Below are 19,933 nucleotides of genomic sequence, written 5' to 3'. Positions count from 1 at the left end.
TTATGTAGCTCCACGGTGTCAGGTAGGGTATGCCAACAGGCCAGATCTGCGTGGAAGCAAGTCTGAGCATAGGGAGAATGCTTTTTCTAAGGTATTTGTTTCACAATAAAACAATAAACTATGGAACATTCTGGGCAAGAGACAAGGAGGTGGCAGACCTCACACCCGAAATGTTACAAAGAAGTATCAGCCCCATGTCCCTAAACCTGGTGACAAACTGGAATGAAGCTCTCCTCCTTCTATACTGAACTTGCAAAACAATCTCACAATTGTACCCTCTTGGATGCACCTGACATCTAGATTCCTACCACATTAATTGAAGGACTTACTAAACTGGTTAGTGGGAGCTGGCACATGTTAGTCCCACCCCTACATCTGGTGGGAGACACAGTTACTAACACAAAACCCTGAAGAAGTTACCTAGTTAGTAGCAAAACGTTGCATGAAAAAGTTTAGAAAGTCCAGTGATATTGATTGTTTCATTTTTGTGATAATTCCAATCAAAGTTTTTTTTTTTTTCTTACACATTATTATCATCTAAATACAACAACAGCCTTGAGCTTTGGAGGATAATTGTACATGTAGTGAACAGACAGGAGACTGGAAAATCCTTTCATTTTACTCTATTATAGCCAAGTAAAAATGACTAAGAAGGTGCATTGTTTGTGATGCTTTTACTTTAAGTGCACAAAATATCTTCATGGTCATTCTATAGAGGCTATTAATTACCACTATGTACGATTTAACCATTTAAACCATTATTTTCTTTACATTAACTGATTGCTCCCATTAAGCTGAGATCAGGGCACGTGTCAGGCATAGCTCTTCCTCCATTCCTCTTTTTATAATGCTACACTTGGATACGCCCACAGTCAAGTAAACATCTCCTTTAGAGTCCGTTTGAAAGGGCATTAAAGGGGTGCAGTGCTCACACATGGACCACTTAAATCAGCTGATAACATCTCTGATCCATTATTCATTGGACTGGCCTGTCTTGTAGCGGCTAGAAGCTATTTTTCATATATGTGTGAAGAAACCCAAGTAGGCCTATTGAACCTATATACACTATGGAGGAGGAGATGTACTTTTCAATTTTTCAAGTTCAGGGTATATTTTTGACATAATACAGCAATACATAAGGAATACATGTAAAGAGACACAGAAATACACTTCACTTCAAGATGCCAGCACCGAAAAAACTATGAAGGTAGAAGCTAGAACAGAGCTATGTAAAAATGGGTTAATCTAAAGAGCAAGACAACCACTATCTCCATCATTCATAACAACAGACAATTAGGATGTACCAATTAACTTGTACTGTACATTAAACTAGGGATATTGGTGAGCATCACAACATTATATAGCCTAGGAATATTTTATACAGATGTGGGACAGCTAAAATTAATATGTGAGTGACTTGGGTCTTGGGAGTGACTTGGGTCTAGCCACTAATGGGAATGATCACAGTGTTATCAATAGGATAAACTGGCTGCTGCACCCCATCTAGAAGTATGGCATAATTACAATCTAGAATCTGAAACCCACCAATAGTGATTCAGTGATTTAATGCTGCTATATGCTCACTCTCACACACATGCTGGGTTTCTATATCTAGGCTGGTGCCACCTAGTGCCTCCCCTCAATTTAATTTCTCCCAGCGACTAGGTAAGGAATCAGAATACACTAGAAAGTTCACAAAAACCATGGAAGTGCGAGTGCGGGCCTCAGCAAATCAGTGAAGAGCCATGCATTCCGTGTTGGCATGCGAATTAATTCTAATGCTGCGAAACCTGATGAAAAAAAAAAAAAGAAAAAGAATTTGAATTAAATAGAGCTTTATTGTGAATAAGACATGCCATGAGCAGTGTGAATCAGTGCACAGCAGTTTTCGATCTGGTGTTGAAACAAGTTCTCTTCTAAGTGATACACAAACAAGTCAATGTACCAGAGCATTAAAAGCCCAGAGCAGTCACAGCTGGAAACTACCAGGAGCCAGAATTTCAGTTAGAACTCAGAACTAGAAGCACCACCAATATGGACACACATTAAACCAGGCTAAGAAAATAACACCAGCAACACAAGACTATAAAGCAGTAGCGATTTTGGTTGGATGGAGACCTGCAGGGGGATTGGTGTAAAGTCAGGTTATATGAGCTGAAAAAATACGAGTTAGTTGAGACATGCCCAATGGTGTTGAAACAGATAGTATAGAAACAGAATGTGTCATATAGAGTCTGATCGAATACCAAGTACATGCCACGTAGGTTTGTTTATGTTCTTTGAAAGGCTGCAGTGAAAATGATGTTCCCTGACAGCTGTAGGTCAACACACTTAAAGACATGTTTTCAGACTGTCAGGTCAGGACCTTGTGTTTGGCTTGTGTGGCATGAAGGGGGGAATGCTGCAGGTGATCTGAGTGCAACTGTTCCAAATGATGTTGAATTTATGAATGAGATTTTGAACATGAGAGTAAAAATACCATTTAAAAACATGGCAATGTAAGGCCCAGTTAGTCATGGGTAATACTATTCAAATATATTGGTGGAACAGTGCAGTGTGGGGTAATGGGGCAAAAAGTCATGGGCATTACTATTCAAATATGTTGGTTAAGGCCCAAATACAGACAAACTTTCTCAATTGTTGCTGAATTGTTGCCTAATTGAATAATGGGAGTCTACACATAATTAAACAATGCAGGCCAACATTAAACCTGGAACATCTCAGACAGTTTTTCTTCAAAATGGAAGTTAAATAGAGCTAAAGCTGAGTACATTACTTTAACAACTGACCCATTAGTCAGACCATGTAGAAATATAGCCTGTTAAAACTGGGTGACTGGCAATATCTCTTTGGGGCTCAATCCACCTGAAGCTGCCCAACAAAAGGATCCCCCCCTTTTATAAGTCTGGGACAGTACAGAGTAGGGTAATGGGGTGGAAAGACGATCTCCAGAGTTATAGGCAATCAGGCGTCCCACTGTCTGCTCTCAAATAAACAGAACTTGCACATTGGCGAATATTCTAATGGCTTCAGCTGCAGCAAACACTCATTTAGGGCTGCAATTAACTGCTATTTTGCTTATTGTTTTCATTTAATCAATTAGTTGTTTAGATCATAGATATAAGATTTTTCGTAATTGTACCCAGATAAAGCTGATGTGAAGCCACTTGAGGACATCCATGTGGAACATATTTACAGACAAAAGAGTGTGTAATTTAATTTAATTATTGTCACAGCCCTACACTCATTGACCTCAAGATGATCACTCAACATTTCAAGTTAGTTCTGTTACTTTACATGCATTTTGTAACTTTTCTGGCAGAGGGTATACCACCTGCTTGTCTCCATGGCAATGTAACACTGCTTTACTTGCAGTGTCTGTACTGACTGTATAAAGAAGTGGACTAAAGGAGTGTGACATCATCAAAATCACTAATATGACAGCAGCAGGTACAAAGTGAGGGGTGACGGTTTTACGACAGAAAGTGAATTAGAGTCGGAAGCATACCCATACTCACTTCTTATCTGAAACATATACCATCTATGAGTGCTCCACAGTAGGGCATTAAACCTATCTATCTTTACAGAGACAAGTAAGTGACTTCTTCACATCAAGATACAGGTCTTTTTCCTTGTTATTCTGCTTAGGTGAACATGTGCTTTTGAATTCCTTTAATATCTATCCCAAGTCCCTGTACGCTTCTCTGTGCTATATGTTGTCAGGTAAGCTCCTTGGTGCAAGCCACACAAAAATCTCACAAATGACAGAATGTGTGTGACCACTATTCTTACAACAGCAGAAAATGTTGGGGGAGGACAAAATCATGGGCATCTTTAGCGGTTTGGGTTTGACTGTTTACAGCTGACGATCAAAGCGCCCTTCCACTCAGGGACACAATACTATGAACCTTAGAATGATTAGAGGCCGAGGGGGGACTAACAAGCTGTCTAAAAGCAGAAACCACCATCATTACAGCACCATAACTGCGTATAGGCCTATAGGTGTCAAAGGGACACTAGTGAGGCCTTATATTTATACAGACAAACAAGGAGTCTTTCAGCAATGGCACAATACTGGCTGTTGTGGTTCAAATATGTGAGGGCCTCGTCAAAGGCATAGCATTGATAGAGTTTGATATTAAACCTTAAGGGCCTTATTTTTCATTACTGCTGTTCTTCCAAAAACTCCTAATGCCTCCAGGAATCAAGAAAGTATTACAGCAACAGTTTTTGAGTGGACTTCCATCTTTTTGGGTTTTTATATCAGCCAAAGTTTTTATGAGAGAGAAAGTTTTATTGGTTAATTACCCCCCACTGCATCACTTTTAGGCAAATTCTCGGTGGTGTGGACAATGCATAAAAACATTTTCCCTGGTGTTAGGATTCTCCTTCTTAGTATGATATAGTAAAGCAAAGTGTAAACAGACTTTTACTTAGTACACAATTCCCCAGAAGATCAAAAAAGAAGCACATGCGTCTATAAGTTTGAGACTTTAATGACAGCTATATTGCTACTGTTCATAAAAAATAATGTAACTTTTAGACAGCAGTAGCTCTTCCCAGCCTCCAAGACAGTCTCACAGTTTGTGAGACTTTCAGGATAATCATGCTAGATCATTTGTACAATAATAGTATATTGCTACAAATAATTGCAGCTTAACTGAAGAAGCCCATGCCATTACATTACTGATACTGATATATGTGGCTTGCTATTACGTGCATGTTGTGCTACCTCTATCTGTGAACTATTGTCTGTCTCTTCTGTAGACAGCACTCCAGGAAAGCCTCCAGGCTCCTCCGACTCTGCACTCTGGTCCTGCTCCGGACTTGCTCTGTTACTGTCCATGTTTCGAGGTTTTGGAGGGAGCCATCTTCTCCACCGATGACTATAGAGCCTGACATCCACTGCTGAGTCCTCATCGCCCGAGTCTTCCGCCAAATAGGAATAAGAATCCCCTGAAGAGACAAAAGCATCAATTTAGAATACCAGCTGAAAAATAAAAATGTAAATTTTTAGAACAGATTCAATAATTTGCTGGAAGTTGGAATTAAATATTTTGTATCTCTACCACATATTGAAGCCTGAATAGATTTTACAGGGAAACTGGAACTGAATGGAGCTGATTGCTGTTGCAGATATGTAAAGCAAAGCATGAATGTCTGAACACTAATTTGTATGCAGAGTAATGGCATTGCATCTCACATCATCTGAAAGAGATGCACATTAGTGAGTTCCTATTCCTCCTATATACAAGTGCATCACTGTCATACTCAATCATTCCAAACACCAGTCCAATGAACCTCCACTGACAGTTGAGAAATATTTGTCTCTCAGGTAAACAACAATGTGACCATGAGACCAATAGTTGTAAGAAATTGAAAAACTGAAAAGTCATATTGTATGAAGTCAAGGTGGTACTACATAATGTAATTTTCAAAACAAAATACGTAATACGCTTAAAGAACTGATATAGATCCAGACTGTTCTCAGTCCCCAAGTCAAATGACTGACTTTGTATTATACGGGATATTTCTTCAGTATCAATACTTATCTCAGTCTTGAATGAGCATCTAGTTTTGGTAGTATCTGGGTATCAATTTCTTGGAGTGGATGACAAAAGTATTCAGATTGAGGTAAGGACACTGAAAATTGTGTTTTACCCATATCAATGGTCACCTGTAGGGTACTGCTTTAGACCATATATAAAGAACAAAGCACCTTAAAAGTTTACTCCTCAAAGCATGAAACACCACCTGTTCACATAGTTGATATCTGATTTATGCTCAATATTACTGCAACAATTCCCTAAATACCAAACATGTACTTTTGTATTCCTCCCGAGACTCTTCTTTTCAGTTGAGCTACTCCAACTTATTGGACTCTTACACTGCCACAATTTTTCATAGCAGAAGACACATATGAGTTTACTTAACTTAAAACACCGCCAGTAAAACATGATAACGTGACCCTGGATGTATAGTCCCAGTGTTTCTTTTTCTTTTTCCTTTTTTTTTTTTTTTTTGAGAGAGAGGCAATATAGACCATGTGTTTTTATGCGACAGACTAGCTTCTCTTCCCTTCATGTTAATGCTTTCCAGGCCCATATAAGCTCCAGCTCCCACTGCCTCTAATGGGATTAAGCAGTTAAAGACAATTAGTAATCAACTTTCTCCTCATGCCACATATGCAAAGTTTATGCAGCTCCTTTAAGAATGTAAATTGACTTGGCATGCAAACAGAAAACACTTTTTATCACTTTATGCTGTTGTCTTTTATTGGCTAGAGGTCATTGGGTTTACCAGCCATGTCTGCTCTGGTCCCTCTTGGCTAGACTGTCCTCTTAATCATAGTAATATTTTAAGGAGGAAAGCCGAACCTAGATGCTAATAAGCTATTTTTATTATGTGACCAAATTGCTTATGATGGCTGTTGCCGTTAGAATTAAATTACGAAAAAGAAAAAAAAAAGGGAGGATAATTAAGCAGCAGTCTGTTTTTAAGTGAGATAAGCAAATAACTACTTCTAGTCGTATGCATTCAAAACTCTGAGGCCAAGATAAATTGACTGAATTATCTCTTGTGTATAAGCTTGTACATAAATTTACTTGTAGAGATTCCTATGGCTGAGGAAAGTAAATTTAGGCAATACAAACTTCTGTAATGTTCTCAATTTGTCAAGTAGACATTCCCATAAATTACTGTGAGAAAAAAATAATATATTGTATTTACGGTGAAATAAGAGAGAAGAGAAATCCCAAGAGAGTCTCACAAGCTTACAAGCTTAGAGATGGACCAACATGGGTTTTTCATGGCTGATGTTGATATTTGGATCAATATTTAGGCCTTTTTTTTTTTTTTTTATCAATTTAAAATTTTTACTGCAGCCATCCACAACCCTGTTTTACTACAAAGTGGATAAGAAATATGTAGTAACATTTTGTGCAGCATTCTCTTTGCACTTAAGTAAATAAAGCTTTATGCATATTCTTTAGCTGGCTGGTCCAAACCAAAAATAGGCCCCTTCTGGTTATTTAATGCTGATAGCTGATAAACCAATACACTAAAAAGTATTAACTGGGGCTGCACGGGAAGTTAAGCACAAAGAAGCAACAAACTAGCACTAGCTGAAGGGTCAAACACCAGGGGAGAATGCTGATACTAATAATACATCTAAAATCAGGCCAGTGGAGTCTATTACATAAAACTGTATCAATGTTGTTTCCAAGCTGAGGGAGTATGAATGATATCATAAACAGAAAAGGGTCCAGAAAATATTTTATAAAACAGATGATACACTGTGCCAACATTAGGAGGGGAAGGCAAATATGTAAGAGGAACTATGCACTAAACTTCCAATACTGAGGCTCGCTACTTGATTCCATTTTTCATAACATGATTAAAACATATTTTGTACAACAGTCATTTTCACCTCAAAATAAAAGTAAGTCATTCTATCCTGTGATCCTTTCCTACTTCTGATATTGATCAAGGCCACTGAGAAACAATTTACTTTCATTTAAAGAAAAGATATTACATTTCTATGGGGTATTAATTGCTAACACATAACATATTTGGATCAACATGTTGCCTTTTCTACTTTCCTAAGGCCTTCCTTGTTGTGTTCACCTGCTTCCTCCTGGACACTGCTGTGATGCCAGGGCTGCAGGTCACAGAGGAGAGACACTTTTGGCTCTTCCTCTCCTCAAATTGACACAGATCTGCTGACCCTACTTGACCAGTCTTCCTGTTAAACTGCACTGAGATCTTTGACTGAGACACAAAGGCGACTGGCGAAAAAGGCAGTGGAAATGTTTCTGCAGCTAAACTTGAATTTCCCTTGGGATCAATAAAGTATCTCTCTCTCTTTTTTCTCGGTTTGAAAATGCTACATTCACCAGACGTTTTCAAATAGTGCCTGGGAGAGACCACAAGATCACTCAAACATGCACGAATGATTCAGAAAACCACTTCAAGCATATTTTTGACTAGGGTACAACGTTATAACATGGTAGAAAGCTCAAAAAAGTTGATTTTGCATAATACCCCCTCTTTCAGATTTTTTTTCAGTACACTACCTGCCACCATAAGTTACATACTGTGAAGCAGGAGGTACTTGGCCCTCGTACTCCACTACCACATAAACATCTACCCCCATTAAAGAGCCTTTGTCAGCTCACCAAAATATATGGCTGAGACCAGGCAAACAGTACTACATTCAAACACATGTGATCACAACACTGAGCCCTATAGGACGAATGACTGCTCTTTTCCCAGAATCCAGTTCAATGCGCACCCATGATGAGTCACTGTATACCAGACAACTTGCACCTGCATCACCCCTCAGAGTGGGAGTGGAGCTTTTATTATCCCGGGAGCACTGAGGTCTTTTGTCAAGTGTCCGAGAGGGCACTGGGCCAGACCCCCATGGGACACCCAAAATAACCGCCCAGCAGGACTCCTCCTCCTCAGCACTACAGCCTCCTCCTCTTTGCTTTTGTGTGACAGGAAATCCTTACTCCTCTGACTTGTCTTTCAGTGGTTCTGAAAGCCCCTGCATACCTTCACTCTGACTGGAGCCTCGGACATGTTGGCCGGACTCATGCCTGTCAACGCCTCTGATTTAAAACGCTAGAGGGAGGGTAATATGGTTCAAACTAAACCCTTTCAAGGACTTTTAAGAGGATATAAAACTACAGACTAAAGGTGCTGAATGGGCATAGTCTTTCATTTTCACATATTACTTTACATTATACATTATATTTTCTCCTACAATATCCCAGAAAATGTATGTTGTAATTGTTTCTTATATACATTTTTTTCATGGAGATGTGAATCGCTTTGCCTAGAATATTCCACAGCATCTATCTCCATTAAGTAGTGCCACCAGGCCAAGTTACAGGTCAGATCTGTGAAGAGGCAAGCAAACTCACAGAAAAATTACATATTTCTGAAAGTCAAAACAGCTGTAACTGAAGACAGATACTATACTGTACAACATTCCACGCAAAGCAATAAAATCTCCATGCAGACAAGCAGGTGGAGAGTCCTGAAAAAGTTACATAGAGCACCTTTAACTAAAATAGTGTGTGGCCTTCCTAAAGATTAAAAAAATATATGAAGATTCACAAATATATAATAGGTATTGCATCAGCTGAAGAAAACAATCCTTATTGGACCATTCCTATTAGAAAATGTCTCAAGCTGTGTAATGTGAATGCAGCACAACAAATACTATTCATATTTCTTTATATTTCTATTGTTTTATTGATTGTAAAGAAATCACTAGAAGGTCATCAAATGCTTCCCCTTTACTTGCAACATTTTCTGGAGTTTGTGCTTATATACAAGGAGCTGAAGCTATCTCCAATCTTAGAAAGCCGAGGACACCCAGCATGTGTTCGACTGGCACTGAGAAAGTGTGAAATGGAACCACGATAAATCTATAACCGCCTAAGCGCTCCTCAGGTGTGACTTCACAGATGTCCCAGTCATAATATGTGCACATGGTTAGCAGGGACAAACTGTGTGATATTGGACAGAAATGCACACACCATAATTGGCACCATTAGCACCTTGTAAAAGAGAAAATTGCCACCATTTTCCATTCTGTATGCGTGCTCTCCTTTAACCACAGTTGATCAGGACATCAAAGATGAGCAATGATAAGTCTGTCAACCAAATAAGACACATTTGAGACAGGTTGAAAGCCTAAGAATATGTAATTTCACCAAGAGCAGAGAGCAACACTGACTGCAAGATTCTATCAAGAAATCACACAGGCTTGTCACTAGAAGAACCATCATTTTCCTGCCGAAATTATTCAACAAATGACTCCTCTGTCCACTCTACCTGTCCCAGAACTAGAGATGCACTGATCCAGCTTTTTCAGTTCTAATACCGATTTCGATACTATGGCTTTGATTATCTGCCCATACCTGATATCAATAGATAACAGTGCAGAGATTGATAACAGCATTTATTTCCTTTCAACAAAAATTTTAAAAATCCAAATGTGTTATGTTGCTGTTATTTACCTCTCATGTAACTACAAAACAGCTTTGAATAAACAAAAATTCAAACATTATGAGACTTTCTGGGCCAAATACTATGAGGAAATAGTCTTATTATATCAATTTATATGACAAACTAGGATACCAGCTGAACATGATATTTGGAAGCTGATTTCCAATCTTATAAATTTGTCAGTATTGGTGCCGATATCCAATAAGGGTAACATGGTAAATTGCATGGTAAATTCTTATTGTAGTAATAGCGACAATTAAAGTAGAAGTAACTGTAGTAGTAACCTCCAGTAAGTATTTGTAGTAGTTGAAGTTTCTATCCTTTGCTCCTGAAAATTACATTAATATTTCACCACTTTGTAAATCCCACCAAAATAAATAAATTAATAAATTAATCTCGTCTCAGCTTTTACCCCCATGACTGGTCCCTCATCAATCTGACCCTTAAAAGCATGTGTAAGTTGAACCTTTCAAAGGGAGCTCTGTGGAAGTATATTAGCATGACAGCACTTTAATGGCACCATAAATACTGTTATATGAATGTTAGGTTAGCCCAAATTACACAGACAGACCGCTGCAAGTAGTTAGAGGGTTACACAAAGTCAGAAATAATGTCTTCTCCACCCTCAGCCAGTCTAGTCTGCTTTTAAAACACATTCTAAACTTAATAGGGTGCAAGGTCATTCTAACAGTGGCTTCAATAACATGGACACCAGAAATGTGTTAAAAAAAAAAAAAAAAAAATGCTAAATGAATGTCAGGAGTCTTTTTAGTCTGGAATGAAATTAGAATAAAAAGACAGGGGGCCAATAAGTCAGGATGTGTAGCGTGATGGATGAGTTAATAAAGTGAGCTTAATAAGAAATGGTTTGATCTCCACAGAGCTGATGAAACAAGGATGTCTGATCTGGGTTGATAGATGATAGCTCATATGTGGCTAATATAAAATGGCAGCCAGAACATGCAGAGATATTACATTTACAGCAGGCGTCAAGCATCATATTAGAACAACAGGCAGGCAGCCAGGTGAAGTTAATAACACAGATTAACTATTGATTTGTGCATATTTTAGAAAATGTATTCATTAAGGTGTAAGTGTAATGATTTGCATAATGATAGGGGAGAATTGTGACGGCAACTAGGGACTGGACAATATTTAAAGACACAAGTTCACAATTACACAAGGTTTCTGATCCATATGGAGATCAATATTGACATTTTGTATTTTCAATCTGCACCCAATAAATATTACATTTAATTTCACAGCTGAGGCATGATTTGTCATGAAACCAACGTGTGCTGCTATTACGGAAAACAATCTGGATGTTCAACAAAAATTAAATGGTTGAACAATATATGTATTGATTTACTTATTTTAAACTATGCTAAAATCTTGTCTTGGCTCATTATTGTTGATTTTTCACTCCTAATGGCTACACTATTGGCTGGGAGTATCTGAAAAACTATTCTTCTTAAGGCATGTCACAGTTTATCCATTAAAACAGTTCAAAAAGGGAACAGTGCTGAACTGCTATTACAGGTCCTATATTATGCAAAATTGACTCTTGTGAGCTTTTAGCCATGTTAGAATGTTCTTAGCTCATCAAAAACATACCCTGAGTTGTATTTTGTTTTATGTTATTTGTTTGAGTAATCTAACATGATTAGGCTGTCTACATCTCCAAAGCGTATGCTTTTGAGGAGTTAACAACATAATACAAGAATTTAAAAAAACATTTCACAGCTCCTATAATGAGGAAGAGCCAGAAAAAGTTTGAACTTCTCCAGTCTATGAAGGAGGAGCATGCCTGTGTACCCACAGCCTTATGTTCCCTCATTCCTAAGTTTTTTTTTTCCTTCCCAAAATTAGGCCCTGTGTTCCCACATTTCCTTTATCACCAATCTGCATCAGATTTTATCTCAATTTGGAAGTCACACCTAGCCTATTATCCACCAGCAGTTGAATACAGATGTACTGTAGAGGTCATGGTACAAAGGATCCTAGGTTGAAATGACTCTGAATCATCCCTTTAAATGTGGGATGGACTTGACTTAGAATTAAATTTTGAGGAAAAAAAATTATAAATAAGAAAATTCTTAGAAATGAGGAAACGTGGCTGAGGGAACATAGAGCTGTGGGAACATAGAGCTGTGGGAACACAGGGCTGACCCCCTCTGAAGCCCCATGTCCCTATGGCTCCATGCCCCACACTTGCGCAAGTGCTTGGGGGCAAGATCGGGCCCTTATATTTTCTTTCCTACCTCATTTACTCACTTCATTCCTCAAAATCCACAGAGATAGTTTTAATTTTGAATTGTGTGATTTCTGGTGTAAAATGAAGCACCGGTAAAATGACACATGCTGCAGTTTGTGATCAGACATGCTCAGAGAAAGATATATACAGAGAGATTGAGGGAGAGAGAGAGAACTGACCCATAGACCTTTAGTTATTTAGTCGATTAATTGGTCAATGGTGTCTTAGTCGACCAAAATTTACATTAGCTGACTGATGAATTTATTAAAGGCCCCATACTGCACTATTTTCTGATGTTTTAATGTTGTAAAGATCTCCCATCACAAAGTGCATACAATTTTCTTCATTAGGACCACCAGTAAAGTAGACAGGTGTTCATAATGTAATGCCTGACTACAGTATAAAGCCTTAGGCAAAGACACACGCAACATAAAGCAGAGTGTAGCCTACTGATATACCAGACAGACCTGCAGTTATTGTAAAGTGTGCTATTTTAACCCCTTTAACACATCCCCTTTAAGGAGTGCAGTCTGTCATTAAGCAGATGCATAAAAATGTCATCAGGAGAGAGTCGCACCTGTGAACTGAAAGACCATAAGATTTTCAGTTTCAAATAGGGCAATAACAGTGATCACAGAAGGCATTCCGAGAGATTAGATATGAGACGCAAATAAATCATCACAAAATCACCAAGGCAGTCATGGCACATTAAAGGGGAGTTAGTAAAGAAAGAATATAGAGATACCATCCTCTTAAAGTGCTACAACTCAATGCTAACAAAATCTCCAGACAGACAGAAGGCATTCAAGCATGCTCTTTGCTAATTAGCACTCCTTCACTACACAAGCGATTTTGTATCAGAAGAATTAGTCACATTTCAAAATGTTAAAGCAGTGCAAAATGCTTTGAGACTGGAAATCTATTAAACCTGGGAGAGAAAATTCAGTTTCATATACTGATTGAACACAACCTTGTATGTATGTATAAACCTTAAACCAAAACAAGAGAAAAAAAACTGTTAGTTATATGTTCTACAAGTGTTAATAAGATGCACATCTTTTAAATATTTATTATGACCAACATCTTTAAATATTAATATAAGTATTTCAGTCATTACTGGTACTATAACACAAAACAAAAACATCAAAAGAGCAAAAAATTACCTCTATTATGAAAAGCCCTGCTATACAAAACAACCATTGACAAGTGGCAACATACTGTTGTTGTGTCCGTCAGCTAACCAGTGTGGAGTGAATGAATCTCTGAGTGTCCAAAAAGCTCTATATAAAATGGATCCATTATTCATTATTAACTTGCAATTTGTAAATATTCCTCAGAATAGTGTCCCATTGGGTTGAACTATTATGTCATATAAAATCTTACTGTCAACGGTATAGTACATTTAAAAAAGCATCTATACTGAAACAAGACACTGCCTGAAATATTCTCATTGAGATGCACCAGCCAATAGCAATCAACTTCTAAAATAGGCTAATTGTGCCAAGTCTGTCCAAAGCATTCAGATGTGATAATAGGCAGGTGTAAAAAGAAGCAATGAATAATTTGTAGAACATCCTAAAGTGTTAATTACAGTTTGCCAAAAATGGAAGATGGGAGGAATTCATTAGAGCTCGTTTATTTGACAGCGCAATCTATTTCAACAAGACAAGGTGCATGTTCGAGGAAGCGAATGTGGGCAACTAAATCCAGTCATTTCAAATCAACACTTTAACCCATACCAGTGCCCTCTGATCCATCTTTGTCGGAAATGGTTTATTTTAGTAAAAACACTGGACAAATAGGAGCGGGCTGATTTGACTGAACCACACAGCAGCCCATAATATGCCCGTGCACACGAGTATCAAACCTCAAAACACAGGGTTGGGATTGCTGAAGTAAACCATGGAGGGTGCGCTGTCACCGCTGTGGCTTCTTAAGTGTAATTGGTGGTTGTCTTGGCTCCGGTATCGGTCAGAACAGGAAGTGTACACACAGAAATGTTTTGGCATTGACACATAGAGAGAAAAGTGAGTTAGCTGCAGGCGTTCAGAAGACAGAGGGATTACCGAGAGAAAAGAACATTGAAGAGAGCTGACACAGATGCTAAGGAATTCAGAGCACTGTCCATCTTGTGTTGCGGCGCATTGAGTGATGGGCTGTGGGGCTTTAGAAACACTCCTCCTACTATTGCACTTTTCAGTCAGACTCCAACTCCTTCACTCTTACACCACTGGACCATATAAAGCTGGACTGGCAGGCAATGTGTCACTGTAACAGCTCCCTCCTGTGCAGACCATTACCTGTGTTAATAATAGTGGATTCTTGCAGGACTCCAAGTGGAAAAATCACATTCACTAAGGAGACTTAAAAATATGATCCCTAAATTTAGTAAGAATGATGGTAGTTTTACAGGATCTGTCTATCTGTCTATATTTCAATGAATCAATATATTTGTTATGAAAAGGATTTAATATCTTTTCTTTCAAATTAATAAAATACTGTTCACAACTCAGCTTAGCATTAGTTGTGCAACTGAAGTGACTGTCAATGATCAGCTTACGTCTACGTCTAGAGCAAATCTATATATTTCTATCTGTCTATCTATCAGTGGTTTGGAGCAGAGTTCAAACTTAAAAGGAAGTAATTTGACTATTTTTTGTTTGTTTTACATTCCAATTAACAGTATGCATTGCTTATGTTCGGGAAATTCATATTGACATTTTATTTGTATTTAATAAGACAAAATAAAGGAAATAAAAAATTGTGATTGATCAATTAAATATGCCTAAAGAAATCATGATGATTTATTTGTGATAACGCCTAACCTAAAATATAGTTAAAAAGGAGGAAAGACAGGATTGGTTTTATTTGAGCATGAGGCCACAAACCTGCTGACTCATATTCAGAGTGTATTTTGGGCCAATTTAATATTGCAAAACACCTGGAGGGATAAATCCAGGGTGTAAAATAAACAAACTTTGGCAGAAATTCCTTCATAATTCACCTCACACAAGTCTCACACAAAACTAAACAGCATTTTATGTCAGTGCATCAATTTGAATAAATTCACACCGGCAGACGTAAACAAAGACAAACAATGCCATATTGGTTATTTTATAATGAATGATTATCATACAGTAGAAGAGTCTGTGTGTATGTACTGCTCGCAATTCCACCCACAAAACAAATGCTGCTTACATTGTGTCCTACTAAATCTTTGTTCACCTTGTTTAACTATGCCTTTATTTAAATTGGAAATAATATATTTTGAAGAATAATCTTGTAGTTCTTACACCTCTCTTACCACTGTAAAAAATAGACACTGTGTATGAGACTGTGTTATGACTTGAAGGAATAATGTGAAATGACATCTGAATTGAAGGTAATGTGACTGAACAAAGTAAACAGCATTATTTGTAGGTCGATTGATCAAGTAAAAAATAACACTATTTTTGTGAACCCCAATCGAATGTTTTAAAGATTGACTAGCAATTGACTGACTCACTCAGTGTATCAACAGCTCTTATCCCTGTGTCTTTCTCTGGGGTGCTGTGATGGGGCCAAACGGGGCCTCGGGTTGGTCTGCTAATCCATCAGCGACATCTTTGCCAAACCTCTCCCTCCTCTCAGTCCAGTGTGCTCTCACTTAAACACTTTGTAAACACACACGGACAGGTCCAAGGCGCAGCTATTCCCACACTTTGAGACAGACATTCCAACTGTCTGGACTCAAGGACATTCTGAGCATCAATTCTGTTTCAAATACATCACGATATTAAAAAGGGAATTAGAGGTAAATTGTTCAGTGGTTGTTATTAAGTGTATACTTGAAGAGCTTTCTGGTTTGGGTTATCTGGCAACGTCAACAAGTGATCTATCTTGCTTAGTACTTACCCCAAACATCTTAAGTCAGGCCCTACTAAGAAAACCATATTAATGCATTTCAATATATTTTAATATTATAGTAATTTATTCTTGATAAATTCGTGATGATGAGGCTACACCCACAGCACGTATTGCGGTTTAAGATTTTTCAGCTTTGAGGGCGACCACAGAAACTCACAAGTTGATTCCTTGTAATCTTGTAATTAGGTGCAAACCATAAAATATTCAACATGGGAAGATGCACTTAAATAAAGAGAAAAAAGCAATACATATGATTTCATCTAGGATTATGTATAAAATGCACAAGACTCCTGCTTAATCATAAGTTAATTTTTTTCAGTCACCCCCTCTCTCAAAATCAAATTTTTGGCATTTTTAAGAATGTTTAAAGTATATTAATGACAGTACATGTTTTCCTAACCGTCTTGTGTCTTATTGTCAGTGGCCGAGGCTTAGCCACAGTCAAGTCAGAGAATCAATAATTGCATCATCCCATTCAGCAGCATGAGCCATTCACTAGAAATCAATATGACACATTGTTTACAACACACTATTATCCACACTGAGACCTTGAGTGCAAAAAAAATGACTAAATGCCCCCAGTAATCCCATTATGGAAGGAATAGTGTAAGTACAGGCTGTCTAGCGCTTTTGTACAGCCATAGAAGGACATTCAGCAATCACATATACAACTTATAGATACCTAAATTGCTATTCTATTTCGCAATCCAGAGCACACAGAAATACATACAAACCTAGTGAAAAAGTCAACCAATTATTGTAAAATGCAAACATTATTTTTGTAGTTATCTTTAAATAGCCTGGTTATGGGTCAGTTCAGTAGTGAGACAATCATGCTCACAGTACAACAGTAGCCTGTTTTTCTAAGGTTAAGGTACACTTTACTAGCCTGATTCATCAGCCGGTTTTACTTCGTTTCACTTCGTACATCGTCTGACCTCTCAGCCTTAGATTTCGTTCCTTTGACGGTAGACAGGTACTTTTTATCATTTGACCAATCTCTGCTATTTGGTCATGATATGTAATGCTCCACCAACGGGGCTAACTGGTATATTAAGCTTTTTCCAAATCCCGCAGGAAGAAGGACAATAACGTCTTTCCCCTTGATGAAATTCACCAAACATTCTCTTTATTCCAGCTTGAAATCCTCGATCTCGGGAATCGTTGACAACACTGAATATATCACTCTTCACTGATTAGCTGGTGCCTGAACTTGCACTTATAGGGTTTTTGCAAACCGTCTGACTGCTGGGATATCAACTCAGTACAGTGTTCGTGGACCCATTTCCATGATCTTGCTAGACTTGGTCAGGACTGCCTTGGCTGGAAAATGTACCTCTCGTGCATGTTTTGGGTTGATGGAGGAAACCGGAATGCCCAGACAAAATCCACCCGTGGGAAGAAACATGCAAACTCCACACAGAAAAGCCTGGGCCCAAGGATTGAACCTAAAACCTTCTTGCTGTGAGGTGTGAGTGCTAGTCTCTCAGCCATTGTATGACAATAAAATAACCGTAATTGAATAAGCGCTGGATAGGTTTAATACCAGACATTCCAGACAAAGCAATAAGATCTCTGTGGAGACAAACAGATGGCATACCCCCCACCAGAAAAGTTATATAGTGCATCTTTAATAACCATTCAACCAAGGAAAAAAAAAACTCAAATAATGGCAAGACTAATAAAGTTTCACTGGAATTTACTGTCCAGAAAAATGGAAAGCAATAAACAGCGCAGCTGACAGTAATGTGTTATTGGAATTTAGATAATATAGTGAGTGCAGGTCGTGCTGGTCCAAACGCTAAAAGCACAGGTTTAAGCAGAGGTGTGAAACAAAATGGAACCTAAGGTGAGTGATGAACTTTAGAATGTACTACTGCTGTCTGAGGTAGTTTTATATGTGGGGCCATTTGAGGACATTATCCAGATTTTTACTCTGGGTGTATTTGAATAATGGTTTGAAATGCCTTGATTGTTGCCACTGGATCCCTGTGGGCACATCCATCACCGTATTTATTATCACCAAAGCCATTTACAGCCTGCTCAGTCTTGTCCGGACATGCCCCGCTTGTGGTCAGTGTAAATGAAGGGTGAAATTGGTAGCGCACGTGTTGCTGCCTCTCACTGTGGTTGGTCATTGAATCTGTCAATTGATCGAATCCACACATATCTGTGACCGATACAGAGGACACAAGACAGATGACCACATATTTTAAATTATACATATCGAAAACAAAAATATACAACAAAAAAAAGCTCCCACACCCCACCCATCTCTCCACACGCTACACAAAACTACACAAAAACCACTGTGCAAACAAACATTAACAGTCAGTCAAGTTTAGTTCAAAAGGTCGATATCTGTTCGAAGTCCACTCATTTCCCCCTTACAGCAATAGACAGTAAAGTGCCCAAGAAAATGCAAAGGCTTGAATGGAAGAGACAGTTTGAAAATTATTTGTCCCATGTTACGTATAAGGGTAAGTGCATGCTCCAGAGGTGATGATAAAAGTGAATTGAGCGCCTGCTATTTTGGAGTTCCTCAGATGGATGTAGTTGGCAGCACGCACAACCCACAGTGCTTTTTCCCATGGGGAGAATTACTAACAGTGCCTTCATCAAGAGTTAGTTATTAGTGGTCCAATACATCAGTGAGGAGTCATATTCACATCGACATATTGTTCCAGGCTTGTTTGACTAATGGGAAACTGTTCTTAACGCTAGTGGCCTGGTGTCAGTGGATTAAGGCCAACACACAGCATTTGGCGCAAGTATTTGAAACAGTAAAACCGAGTTGGCTACAAATGCAAAATGAATTACAAGTTTGTTTAGGATTACTGATAGTGTAATTATTGACAGATGTTCTGAATTTTGTAGTTTTGAGGGTTAGCCATAGAAAATTATCCTAAGTGGAACCCATTAACAAATGCTGGTTTGATTCTTATAATTATAAATGTCTTTGTGCCCTTGAGCAAGACACTTCACCCACTTTTTTGCCTGTGTGAACTTGAATGATAAATGATTGTTGGTGGACGTGGAGATGGAGGCACAGAATAGCTGTCAAAACATACTAAAATGGCAAAACGAAGCCTAAAAAGTACTTGCACAAGAATGTATTTTTAGTAAATGAAGTTCATTAGCAAGCTTCTTTACAGTCTTGTTTCTACCATCCAAGTGCAGTTAACTTGAGAATCTGTTCCAGTGTGCTAACAAGCTGCAGATACTACCCAGTTAGGGATATATATGAGCTAGTATCAAGTATCTAGATCACCCATCGTTCATTTTAAACAACATATTTACAATTTTCTCCAGTTAACAGGCTAAAAATATACCTGTTTTTATTATACTGATAGAAAGTATGAGTCAGCATTACATAAGGAAAGGAGAAGGGAAACTGGCTACATGTTTCCTAAAAATATTCCCGTGATACACCTGTTCTTATGACTACAGGGAACTATTTTTAACTTGCAGAAAAAAAAAAACATGCACTTTACTAACTGTCCACAATCTTTACTCTGAGTGGGAAAACTGAGATCGGCATTCTTTGGAAAACCTTATGCTAAACGTTATGCCTGCTCTTTGTCTCTCTTAGGTGCTCCTAGGCGCGTTGCCATCAGCCCTGGACTCCTTTGCATGGCTCCATAGGCTCCATTGATCAAATTTAGGGCCTCTCTGCACCCACGCTTTGGCTTGGCTTACTTCTCCAAAGATCCAGGTCAAAGGGAATAAACATTTGCTGAAGGATACCTG

At 38.3% G+C, this 19,933-nt stretch overlaps 1 protein-coding gene across 1 annotated transcript in view; it reads right to left on the bottom strand.

Annotated features, from left to right (window-relative positions):
• plxdc2b (plexin domain containing 2b) overlaps nucleotides 1-19,933 on the bottom strand; it is a 71,593-nt gene that overhangs the window by 34,133 nt on the left and 17,527 nt on the right. The window contains exon 2 of the mRNA XM_020935715.2: nucleotides 4,733-4,956. Within this exon, the coding sequence (XP_020791374.2) occupies nucleotides 4,733-4,956 (224 nt within the window). The remainder of the gene's footprint in view (nucleotides 1-4,732; nucleotides 4,957-19,933) is intronic.

The sequence above is a fragment of the Boleophthalmus pectinirostris genome, unplaced genomic scaffold (genome assembly GCF_026225935.1).
Source record: "Boleophthalmus pectinirostris isolate CB_2022bp ecotype Guang Dong unplaced genomic scaffold, ASM2622593v1 HiC_scaffold_15, whole genome shotgun sequence".
Taxonomy (NCBI): domain Eukaryota; kingdom Metazoa; phylum Chordata; class Actinopteri; order Gobiiformes; family Gobiidae; genus Boleophthalmus; species Boleophthalmus pectinirostris.
This window is presented reverse-complemented; position numbering and strand designations above follow the sequence as displayed.